This window comes from Rattus norvegicus, chromosome 6, assembly GCF_021556685.1.
Source record: "Rattus norvegicus strain SHRSP/BbbUtx chromosome 6, alternate assembly SHRSP_T2T, whole genome shotgun sequence".
NCBI lineage: Eukaryota > Metazoa > Chordata > Mammalia > Rodentia > Muridae > Rattus > Rattus norvegicus.
The window spans coordinates 112,725,774-112,738,333 of record NC_141539.1 but is presented as its reverse complement, the minus strand read 5'-3'; the positions used below and the strand labels follow the sequence as shown (position 1 = coordinate 112,738,333).

The 12,560-nt window shown below is 52.3% G+C and overlaps 1 protein-coding gene across 2 annotated transcripts; it reads left to right on the top strand.

Moving 5' to 3' along the window:
* The first annotated feature begins 2,345 nt into the window (after positions 1-2,345).
* On the top strand, positions 2,346-12,121 carry Zdhhc22 (zDHHC palmitoyltransferase 22). 2 transcript variants are annotated; one of them, NM_001039325.2, is given in 3 exon segments: positions 2,346-2,501; positions 4,312-4,851; positions 9,180-12,121. In NM_001039325.2, coding segments are annotated over 2 exon segments (792 nt in total). In that variant the 5' UTR covers positions 2,346-2,501; positions 4,312-4,325; the 3' UTR covers positions 9,446-12,121.
* The last annotated feature ends 439 nt before the right edge of the window (positions 12,122-12,560 follow it).

The following is a 12,560-nucleotide window of genomic DNA, read 5'->3' as shown; positions in this document are numbered from 1 at the left end:
AAAATCAGAGACACCCCTCACCCCCAATATTTCTAATGCAGGACGGGAGCTCTCATTTTAGAAAGATGAAGACAGAAGGATAGAGACGGGAGTCTAGAAGAGAGAAGGCAGATACAGAAGAGTGTTGCAGCCTCTCCCTGGACCTGACCTCCAGCACAGCATGGCTGCCATCACAACCCTGGACATTGTTTTCCTGTCAAGGATGAGGATGCAGAGTGAGAGAGGCTAAAGCACCTGCTCAGGTTCAGGTGGCTGCTTAGCCACAGCGATGGTTTCTCTGCTCAACTCAGGGCCAGTATCAAAGTGAAGTTTCAAGTTGACTTCCCTATGGGGTTCTGTCAAGGGCAAAGCACTTGGCTATTCTTTCTCTCCCTCTATTCTTTAAGGGACGGAGGAAGCACTAGGCTTAGACTTCAGCTCTAGTGTCCTTTCCCGTTGGAAAGTTTGGTTTCTAAATAAATTATTACCCTGTCCACTCCTGTCCGATCCTCTCACCTCCTCCCTCCTAGGTGGTTACTCCCTTGCCCCACTGACATCTTCCCACATTTCCTAAGCTTCTTTTTACCCTTCACACACGAATTCAGGCACACACACACACACACACACACACACACACACACTCACCTTTCCCCCCACACACCACTATGTAAAGTAAAACTAGAAACACGCCCAAGTCTCAAGGTATTTAAGGAATGGAGATACTTCAGTCAGTATGGCCCAGACTGAGCCCTTTGAGCCCCCTCCATTCCGGGCCTGTGTGAGAGGCAGGCAGAGCTTCTGTAAGGGGCCAAGCAACTTGTGACGCAAAGCTTCAGTGGAAGGAAAAAAGACCTCTTGTGCTTCCTCGTGTCTGTCCTGGGGCCACCGGATTCTCAGAAGCTGCCTCCGGTATGCTGTCCTTCCTTTCATGGATAAGATTCTTTTAGAACATGAGAAGGTTTCCTGGCCCCTTTTTTATTTTTATGTATGCTGATAAAATACAGAGAAAACAGTGTCTGATGATTCAAAAATAGAGTCCAAGCCGATCGGCATACGGCCTTCACTTCACAGGATTGCTCGTTTTAACCAACCAGTCGAGACAGCAATAAGCATTTATTATGTTTGCTCACCCACAAAGGAGTGGAGAAGGCAGTGATGGGAGCCATCACAGCTTGGGAAACTGAGGCTGGTAAAGGCATTGATAGTCTTGTAATATTTCGTGGTCTTCCCCTACATGGGTGGGTGTGCGCGCAAGAGTGCATGATCTCATGCGCACACACACACACACACACACACACACACACAGAGAGAGAGAGAGAGAGAGAGAGAGAGAGAGACAGACAGACAGACAGACAGACAGACAGACAGAGGGAGACAGGGAGACAGAGACAGATGTTTGCCATACACTGATGTCATCACCCTCTTGGTGCCTCACAGCACACACATGAGGAAGCATGAAAAGAAGACAGGGGCAGGAGAAGCTTCCAGTCCCAGCTCTGTGTTTAAACCCTGTAGTCCTCCCCTCTCCCAAACCAGCACTACTACTCGTTCTCAAGTGATGCTGATATGGGCAGAGGCTGAGAATAGGAGCATTTACTAGAACCAGGTTCAAATCCAGACCCCACCATTCACCGGCTGCATGACCTTGGGTATGTGACTTAGTGTCACTTTCTTGCCCCTAGAATGGGGCTCACTTAGCTTCAAGGCTCATACTGGAGGATGGATGCAAGCTGTTGGGTCATGGGCTCAGCACTGTGCCTGTTACTGAGGAAAAGGCCAATCTGTAGTGTCAATGGGACATGAACCGTCCCTATCCCAAGCAAGCTTTATAGCACTAGTCATTCGGTCCTCTGTTCTACAGAACACACTGGAATTCGGCCCAGTAAATGGTAAACGGTGGATACCCACACCCAGGTAGACTGGCTCTCACCCCTCAGCTTACAGCCCTTCTGAGATAATGCTGATCTTCATGGGTGCTATCCTGGTAAACTGAGCTCTTAACATTACTCCCACCCCACACCCCACCTACACACAAGGTTTGGTCCTAGCCGACAGCAGGGAGGGGTCATAAGCAGGAAGAGGGGAGGAAGGGAGGTCAGGATATGGCTGGAGCTTCTGCATCAAGGCTGAATCCCTATCTCCCAGTTGGAACCAGGGTTGCAGTAAGGCAGGGCGCCACAATCCACCCTGGGGCGAGGGGGGGCGAGGAGGGCGGAGGTGTGGGGGGCAAGTCCTCAGCGCTGAGCCAGTGGCCAGAGCACCGCCCCCAGGAGCGGAGGGAGGGGTGGCGGAGCTGGGGGGGTGCCCAGCTGCCATCCCCGCCGTATCCTGGCCCCCACTCTCTGGCACCCAAGTAGGAGGGCGGCAGCTGCCCGCTCCCTCCTCCCACACCCCCGCTACCTGCCCAGTCCCCGAAGCGAAGCGTGAGGAGGCTGCGAGCCAGTCGGGCGAGCCCACAACTTTGCAGCCTCGGGGAAGATCAGGGTTGCGTCTGGGGCTCCTCCTGTCGCGACTGGAGCTGGGTGAGTTTGTTCCCCAGCCCTCTGCGGCGCTGCGGCTGCTCCGGGGGGCGGTTGCCCTGGCGTCCAGGAGGCAGTGGCTGAGGAACCGGTGGGTGCCCGCGCTGTTTGGGTCCGCAGGGCTCCGGTGCCGCCCTCGGAGGCCGGTGAGGAGGACTCCGGTGCTGAGCGGACAGCTCCCCACTCTCGCCGCCGCCCGCCACTCTCTGCTGACCGTTGCGGGACACAGGGCCCGGGCTGTAGCCGCCCACCCGGCGCCCCGCACTCCCCCCAGCCCCTGTCCTTTGCCTTCCCAGAGCCGCGGCGCATCTGGAGGCTGCTCCCGCACACCCCTGGCGACTGGCGCCGGGAAGACACTTGCTTCCCTCGCTGGAGCCCGGTACCTAGGGCTCTGTGGAGTGGGCAGCGCCCCCGTGGCCTCTGGGGATGCATGGCTACGGGGCGTGGGGGTTACCCCAACGATCGCCCCTAGGCTTGCCCTGCGGTGCTCCCCAGTAGTGTAGAGAGGCCGCAGGTCCCCAGATCGGCAGGCACTGTCACCTGCAAAGATTTCAAGGTGACCAATGGCTCGTCCCGGACAGGACAGTCTGGACCCCAGGCCCTGTGGCATCCATCCATCTTGGGTTCAACCACCTTCCCAGAACTTTTTTCGTGCCTCCTTCTGGCCGATTACTTAGATCACTGGAAAGTTCTTCTCCACGCTCGGAACCTATTTCCCCGTGGTACCCGAAGTTGGGGAGGGGCCCTGGCTGTAGGAGGTGGGGCTGCGTTCGGCTCTGTGTGTGTGTGTGTTAGGGGGTGGGGGCGGGCATCCTAGGAGAAGCTGCCAAGCATCCACTAGTCCACCCAGGACTGGCTTCTTGGCATCGAAAGGGTTTCGGCGCCTTGGGGATTGTTTGGGTTTCTCCCGCCAGGAAAGTGAAAGGCGGGTGCGAATGGGGGATTTCAACTTCATCGCCTCAAAGGAAGACACTTTTTGCAAAGATTTTATAGAAACAGGGCAACCAGCGGCTGGAAAATGAACTGACCAGGACCCAGTGGCATAGGCACTCTGGCTACCTCCACCCTACCCAAGCACCTGAACACGAGTGACTGCATCCAGTGTTTTAATTGTTTTTGGTTTTTTTTTTTTTTAAGAAAAAGCCAGGTGGCAGGGAGTGGGTGTACACACACACACACACACACACACACACACACACACACACGCACACACACAGATAACACGTACAGTCGCACACAAGGAGGCACACATCACGGTCCACAGCACAGCCTCTCCCAGAGAGCCTTGGGTAACCCGTGAGGTCACAGAGTATTGCTCAAGGTAAGAGTAGGGGAAAGGGTGAATCAGGATCTCAAAGAGTTGAACAGTTACCACCACCACCACCACCACCACCACCACCACCCCAACTTCCATTCTTCTCTTTCTCCTAGGGACATCTCAGCCAGAGATCCCCAAAGTGGTTTGTATCCACTACTGTGAAACAGTAGCAGTTTCACCCGTCGGCTCCTAAACCCCTCCCCTACCCCCACACAACCACTCCAAACTGCAAACAGGTCCTTCCCTCCTTGCACCTCACCTCCAGACTCCAAGGCAACAAGGACTTAGCCAAATCAGGTCTGGCCAGAGAGCGGCCAGCTGTGGTCTCGGGGCCTCTAACCTGCTTGGTCCCAAATTAGGGAAACTAGAAAGGCTGATCCAAGGGCAGGGTTTGGGTGATTTGTGTCCAGCCCTGTGGACCTTTGACCAAGGAGAAGAGCTCCACACTGACCCTGGACAACGCTGTAAGGCTTCCTCTCTCCTTGCACCCCTTAGGAATGTAATCGAGGATGCTGGCCTTGCGGCTGCTCAACGTGGTGGCCCCCGCCTACTTTCTTTGCATTTCCCTGGTGACCTTCGTACTGCAGCTCTTCCTCTTCCTGCCCAGCATGCGTGAGGACCCCACAGCCACCCCGCTCTTCTCGCCTGCCGTGCTTCACGGGGCGCTCTTCCTGTTCCTCTCAGCCAATGCCCTGGGCAATTACATCCTGGTCGTCCAGAACTCCCCAGACGACCTGGGTGCCTGCCAGGGAACCTCGTCCCAGAGACCTCAGCGCCCACCACCCAGCACCCACTTCTGCCGAGTGTGCGCCCGAGTCACGCTGAGGCACGACCATCACTGTTTCTTCACCGGCAACTGCATCGGCAGCAGGAACATGCGCAACTTCATCCTGTTCTGCCTCTACACCTCACTGGCCTGCCTTTACTCCATGGTGGCCGGAGTGGCCTATATCTCAGCTGTCCTTTCCATCTCCTTCGCCCACCCCCTGGCCTTCCTCACGCTCCTGCCCACTTCAATCAGCCAGTTCTTCTCCGGTGAGTGGGCCATGGCAGGCAGGTTGAGCAAACAAGACCTAACCCCAAGTTTTTCCAAATAAAAGCTCAGGATGCTCGGTTCAAACTGTCAGATAAACAGTCTATGGGTATGATTATGCCCTAGTATTCCCGGAGACATACTAAGAGGACAGACTGCAATCTATCAGCGATTAGGATGAACTGGGAATGCGTGGGTCAGACACCCCACCCTCCTCATCTTTCATACTATATATTACTCATAAAATTGTGGTACCCAAGCTATACACTTCTCGGGCCAGGCAAATCCCTTCAGAGCTCATGCTATGTTCTTCATAGATCTGGACCCCAGGCCTACTCACACATTCCTCTAGGAGTTCTTAGCAAACAACCCCCCCCCCCAGGCTAAACTTGACTTCAGGCTGGGCTGAGCAGGAGGCTAACCTCCAACCTCCCACCCGCTATGTTAGACTAAACCAGACTCTTGGTGGCTCAGAGCCACCTCGCTGGCTACAAGGTGATACTCCACAGATCCAGCCTGGTGTGGGATCTGACCCTCTGGATGGCTCTGACACCTGCAGGAGTCCTCAAACCAATGCTCACATAGGCTCCATGTTGACGATTGCATTTAGAATTGTAGGTCTCTAAGAACATTCTGTGGTACCTGACCCTGGGAGATGCCATTCCTGGTGGCAGTTCTCCCTTACCTTACCCTGTTACTTGTCCCTACTTCCTTGCCTTCCACCTTTGACCTTGAATTCTGACCAATTTGATCTCTACAATTAGTATGGACACCAAAGTGTGTGTCTTGGGTCCATCTATCGGGTAAACTGAGTCTTAGCTGGGGCTAAATGGCCTGCCTAGTATTGTACTTCCCTAGACTGGCTGTCTCTAGCTTGTAGCCAGGTGTTTAAATCACAATTCTGTGCTCTTCCTCAGGGTCCATATTCCCAAACATATTGACTTGACCTTCCAGGGTCAAAGAAAGGCAGCTACTTCTACAGAGAGCCTGACTGTCCTGGCCTAGCTTGGCCTTACCTGGGTACTTAAAAAAAATTCTGTACCCCAGGGGAACCCTCATTCCAGTTGTATCTTTAGCTCAGCTCTTCACAGACATAGAACTATCGTGCCATTTGGCAGTGGGAATCCAGGAAGGACCAGTCATGAGAAATTCCTGGAGGCATGGTGGCTAAGCTGGGCCCAGAACTTGGAGCTCTGGGGCCTTCTGGATCTTGGTGCTGGCATAGAAGGCTGCCAGGACTGAAATAAGCATGATGGGGGAGGGTAGGTGGGTGGGCTGGGGGTGGAGTGTGAGAGCAGGCAGGTGGAGCGATGGGAGAGCCAGGGAACCTGACTGCACATCCCTTTCCAAGTAGTCTCTCCAACCATAAAAATGGGTGTTTCCAGAAGGAGGACCTCGAAATGGTTTGATTTAAGTCTGGGCGTGAGGCCTGTCCATATGTGCTAGGTTTGGGAAATGTGGAAGGGAGGGAGCTTTTTGCTTTGATCTGATGGGAGGGAAAAGCCAGCCCATGCCCACCTCAGGGCCCAAGCATCTGTGCTGGCTTTAGAATGAGCCTCACCAACTATCACCGCACCCACAGGCAAAAGGAATGCAAGGCTTCTCATCACCAGATCCACCTCATCTTTCTCCTTTGCTCACCCCTCACATCCCTCCCTGGCCCTGTCCATACACATGCCTCCTAGTTTGAGACTCTTCTTCCCCAGTTCCCAGTCCAAATGGTCCAGAGCATACCCTCTCAGCTGCTCAGAAGAATGGGAGGGTAGGGGGCTGCCCAAAAGCAGTTGTTCAACCCAGAAATTATCCCTGCAGTTGGGATCTGACACTAGTACCTGAGAGGTTCTGAACAGGGCCTTGAAAACCTCCTACCTTTATTTGGTGTTGTGTGTGGGTTCTTCCAAAATGCTACTGGCCACTGACTCCAGCCAGACCCTCAGATGATGCCATAGAGGGGTCTGTTGAAGAATCTTGAAAAGGTTTCCTTGCTTTTGGTATTGTGTCACCTCTGTCAGCCTCATTCTTATCTAGAGAATGGAAGTGACACCGTTTGGCATGCACCATGGCTTTTGGATTAGTATCGGTTGGGAGATACCATTAGGAGGCCCCAGCGTAGAAAGGGGAGACTAGAATTTATTGAATACCTATTTTGTGCCCCAATAGTCATGTCTCATTGCATCCAACCCTTAGGGCAGATCTGGGAGACAGGTGTTGTGTTATTTTTTTTTAGGCTGGGAGCCAAAGGTTAAGTTGCTTCTGAGCCATCCAGTTTTTGACTCCAGGTTCATTCTTTTCTGCTCTGCCACCCTGTCTAGTCTTGCTTCACGCTGAGTGAGCCTCTTTGGGAGGAGGGGGGACTGCCTATGCCCAGATGTATTACAGAATATGCTGGGGGATGGTTTGGCAGAAGTGTTAGAGATGGTTGTCGGGGAGAGCAAGGAGAGAGAAAATTAGATGATGTAATCTTTAAGAAACTTGTGTGGTATTCTGAAAGAGAAACTAGTATTACCTAGGCTAGAGGCACTGAAACAGCCAGAACAGGTAACTTCAAACGCTCTGAAAGAAAGCAGGTCCCCAGAATAGCCTTTTGTAGCCGCTACATGAGGCCAGCAAAAGGCCAAAAGGTCTTTGCCTCATGCCTTGATTTAGAAACTTGTGGTAAATGGCTTCTGTCTGCCTGGGGCTGAGTTGCAAGTCAGGCCTAAGCTTGACAGCTCTGAGTCTCTCACATCCTAGCTTGAGGGATGTGAAGCTTGCACATCAGTATTCCTCAAGCTAGAAAAGCACCAGGGCCCCAGGATCTCTGTCCTGCACACAGCTGCCCAAGCTAATTTGTACTGACAAGGAAAAAGTGGGTCAGGGGATGGCCCAGCTCTTCTTAAGTCTGTCTCTCTGCTGCCCCCAACAATAATGGAGGGGCTTCTCTAAATGCCTACTGGAACAAGAGTTCTGTCCTCCGGGCAGCTGGACCTATTTGTCTCTAACTTTGCAAAGAAAATCATGCTACCCAAGCTCCTGGGGTTGAGGGAAATGCTTCCAGTGAGCAAGCCAGCAGATCGATTCGTCTTAGCTGCTGAACCCATCATGGATGAGACTGACATGTGTTAAAGTCTACTTCTCAGGAGTCTGGAAACTGGAGCTTGGGAAGAGGTAGGCTGGGGCAAGTAGGTGCCGGGGGCTGGGGGAAAGATGATAGATTTCTGTAGGTAGCTTGTATATTGAGATCCCTGCACAGGCACCCAAGCCTCTCTGGAGAAGGAGGTGGTGCCCAAGGAGATAAGAAAGGCCCCCAGGTTCTATTCTCAACTCACAGCTCTTGCTCCTAGACATGCCAAGGTAGATGTGCTTACTACAGCTACTAAAGCCCAGACAAGGCTCCAGGCCCTGGGAAGGTGGGGGAAGGCCCGAGGGTCTTGGGATTTAATCCCGAAAATCCATAAAGCGTTATAGCCACAGTGCTGATGAGCAACTCAGAGAGGTTAAGGGACCTATGCAAGTCCACATTCAAACCCAGCATGGACCAATCCCACCTTAAACTCTGAAGACAGGCTCGTTACAAAGTGGACCTTAAAAACAGTCACAAGAAGCGCTCGGTTTAGAGCGTGTAGAACGGGTGCTGTCCAGCATCAGGGTGCTGAAGTGATGACCTGAAGGGTTTCTTTGAACCTTAGCCGCTGACTTGACTGGCCGGACTGCTTTGGCTGAGTGTTCCAGTGTCTCCTTCTCTTATTAACTTTAATGAGTGAATTGTTCTCTAAGTCGGCTCCATGTGCTGCCCTTGAGGCTGAGCTCGTGACTTGTTCCCATGACTAGGTTCTGTTCTCCATCATGCTGTCACTTTCCCAGATCCTCCCAGACAGTGCTCCCAGCCTCACAGGGAGAACTGGCTGCAGTCTAGACAGCTGCCCGGGTGCCAGCTCCCTCTTTAGGTTCTTAAACTCGCTCCTCTTTCCTCCTGTGACCTACCCCCACCTCTCTCCCAGTCCAGAAAGCGGAAATGAGGGGCACTGTGCAGGGAACTATGCAGAGTCTAGGCTGTGAGGAAATGCTGAGGGCTCTTTTCACTGAGCTCTTTTAGCTTGTTCTCCATCTCCCCAGGCACCCCGTTCTCTCCCCACCCCCTCTCTCCTCAGGAGCCATCAGCACTAAGGAAAACTTGGGCCAAGGAGCTCAGTCACAATCTTCCCAGACTGCAGAGCTGAGATTGCTACAAATCACAACTTTCAACTCGTGAGCCTCTCTGCCTCAGCAGCAGAAAGCGCCAGAGCGCGGAGTGCGCCTGGGTACGTGGCCTGGGTGTAAAGCGGTCTGGTGTTTTCCCCCTCCCCCGCAGGAGCTGTCCTCGGTTCTGACATGTTCGTCATCCTCATGCTCTACCTCTGGTTTGCTGTCGGCCTGGCCTGCGCCGGTTTCTGCTGCCACCAACTGCTGTTGATCCTCCGGGGGCAAACCCGCTACCAGGTTCGAAAGGGGGTGGCTGTGAGAGCCCGGCCTTGGCGCAAGAACTTACAGGAGGTCTTCGGAAAGAGGTGGCTGCTTGGCTTGCTGGTTCCCATGTTCAATGTCGGCACTGAGAGCTCAAAGCAGCAGGACAAATAGCTGGCAAGCACTCCAGCCATTTCTGTGTCTCAGTTTCTCCTGAACGTAAGCCCACAGCACCCTTGTCTCCACCTGTGACACACCACACCCTCGCCTAGGAAGGGCCTCATATCCACCCCAGGTCTTAGTCCTCAGAGGATATATTAACAGGTGCATCCTGATATGGAAGGGAAATGACTACCTGGGCACCACTAGGCTGCTCAAGGGCCAGCCAGGAAGGGAGCTGCTAAACTGTTAAGGTGTTTCTACTTCAAGTTTTTTCTTTTCTGGGAAGCCCTTCCCTGCCTCCTGCCTGGCCCATCCACTCTTATGTCTCAGGTCATTGCTGCTTTTGCTAAAGCCCTTCTCCTTGTGTTGATAGTGGAGACTACGTTCTTGCAGCTGGCAGGAGATTCCACAGAACCTAAAGGCTGGTAAATGGTAGTTGCCATGCATGAGAGGCAGTCGAGTAAGCTTTGCCAACTGCTGGTGAGAATAGGAAGAGGTGGGGATCCACCCTCATTCCTGTGAGGGGTAGTCAGTAGTATTTGTGTTGGAGAGGGGAGGAGCATAGGCACTTGCTGCTCAGCCCAAATGCAAGGCCCTTTCCCCAGAGACAGCAATCAATGGCCTGGTGTTCTTAAATGCTGTTCTTTGCTCAACCTGAGCCCATCTAACCTGGCCAGCCCAGCCCAGGAGTTAGCTGGATAGTTCTTTTCTCTGGAATTCCTCTGGCCTTTCCCTTTAATCTCTAGTCTCAAGATTTTTTGCTAGATATTATGAAGGGAAGAAGGGAGAGAGAAGAGGGAATTACTTACCCATAAGTAATAAGAGGAGTGTGTTTCTTATATAGCCTTATATAATTGTGTGTGTGTGTGTGTGTGTGTGTGTGTGTGTGTGTGTGTGTAAGAGGGGGTGGAGGTGAGGAGTGTTGTTATGATCATGGAGAGAGAGTGAGTATTGGAGGGGAAGGAGGGAGGGGCAAATGGGTTAACTCTTTTGTAACCAAAGCCAGCCAGTGTTTAAATGTTACCTGGAGGGGTTGGGGATTTAGCTCAGTGGTAGAACACTTGCCTAGCAAGCACAAGGCCCTGGGTTCGGTCCTCAGCTCTGAAAAAAACAAATAAAACAAATAAATGTTATCTGGAGTGAGTGCTGGTCACTGGAGGTATTTTGACAGGATTTAGCCAGTTATCTACCAGAAGAGATTTTTTTTTGGTAGTAGTTTGTTCTAGATGAATTTAGAGATCCTTTTCCACTCCTTGCTTCCAATGTCTTCTTTGAGCCCAGGGACAAGATCTTTAGAAACAAGATCTTAGGCTGGAGAGATGGCTCAGCGGTTAAGAGCACTGACTGCTCTTCTAGAGGTCCTGAGTTCAATCCTCAATAACCACATGGTGGCTCACAACCATCTGTAGTGGGATCTGATGCCCTCTTCTGGTGTGTCTGAAGAGAGTAATGTGTATCCACATACATAAAATAAATAAACCTTTGGATGAAAAAGAAAGAAACAAGATCTTTAGAGAAAAGATCTTTTACCTGCTTTCATGGGGCAGGAGGTATGGTAACCATGGAAAGAGTCTAAAAATCATAAGACTGGCTTTCTGCACACAACCCAGCCATCCGGGAGACTTCTTCATGTTAGCAGTAGTTGAGAGGGGCCCGCAGTGGAGGACAGGGAGGTATAACTCTGTTAGAACCAGGTTGGTGCAGTTAGCTGTAGGGAGAGAAAAGCCTGGAGGTCACACTGAGCCCTGAAGAGTTTGTGGGAGTGACAGAATATTAGGTGCAATTGCCAGTCCATTCCTGCCAGTCTGGCTAGCTCTAGATAGGGATGCTGCCTTGTATCCAGAGACCCAGAGGACCAGACAGACCCCTGGGGCATATGAAGGAGTGGGAGCCACATAAAAACCTTCTCCTGACTTGGTCCCAGGGCCAATCCACACAGGCACTGAGGCTGAAGCCTATGCTCTGCAGTGTCCAGTGGGTGGCCACGGTGACCCCAGCCTCTGCCCAAGAAGATCATGAATTGTTGAATGGAACAGATTAGAGGGTGGGGATATTACTCAGGCCTGACTTTGACACCCTCCAGAGGGCACCATTGGGCTTTTCTGCTCACACTTCTCCCTTGAGCAGTTATTGTTTTTGGCCTTCTTTTGTTCGTACTCTATCTGCTCATCCTAGCTATGTGTACCAAGCACCAACCGTGGGCTGCATCTCAGTCATTGGCAATCCAGATGCCCACCATCGGAGGCAGATGACTCCTACCATGGCGCTCTGCTTCCTTGGCAGTCACTGTAGCTGACCCCTTGGAGAAGAATGATGTGGCAGGGGGCAAAAGGGGAGCCCCCTTCAGTGGAAGAGTCATTTGAGGTATCTCCCTTCACAGTTCTGGGCACCCTTTAGCAGCACGAAGAAACAATGGAAGGGCAATGTCTGGACAGTTCAGGCCCTGGACCTCTCTTGACCCTAGAGTTCAAACTTGAAAACCAGTCCTACGTTGTCCAGGCTCAGTACCACGGAGCCTGACATCCTAGAGGGAAAAGGGAGTACCTCTGGTGGCCAGCTCTTTAAATGTTGGGCAGGGACGAGTGGCTGTGGGGAGATTGCCAGATGTGGTACTGGAGTAGCATTTGAACACATGGCCCTCTGTTCTTAATGAAGAATAACAATAAAACATGTGGTTTTCAAACTGTATTTGGTGTGTGTGTCTGGTGGGTATCACGGTGTGCACTGATACAGATTTACAGTGATTAGGAATACTTCTGTTCCATAAATAAGTAACTACAGCGGGCTTCCCTGAGCAATGCCCTTCTGGTACCCCTGCTCCTCCCTACGACCTCAGGTTTACTGAACAATGTGGCACCAATCCAGGACTCTGCTCCAAGCTCCTCTCACTGTCCACACACCCAAGTTAACTGTGTCTGATCAAGGCCATGCTGTGTGGTGTGATAGTGCAACTCTTAGCCCTTGAGGGTAGTAAGTCTATGGCACCACAGAGACTAGGAATGAAAGACCTCATCTGAGAATTTTCCTCTCCATCCTCCTTTTCCTCCTCCTCCTCCTCCTCCTCCTTGATACAGAGGGGAACGTAGGGAAGAGGATGGGAGGCCATCAGCTTCCTCATCTCAGCTAG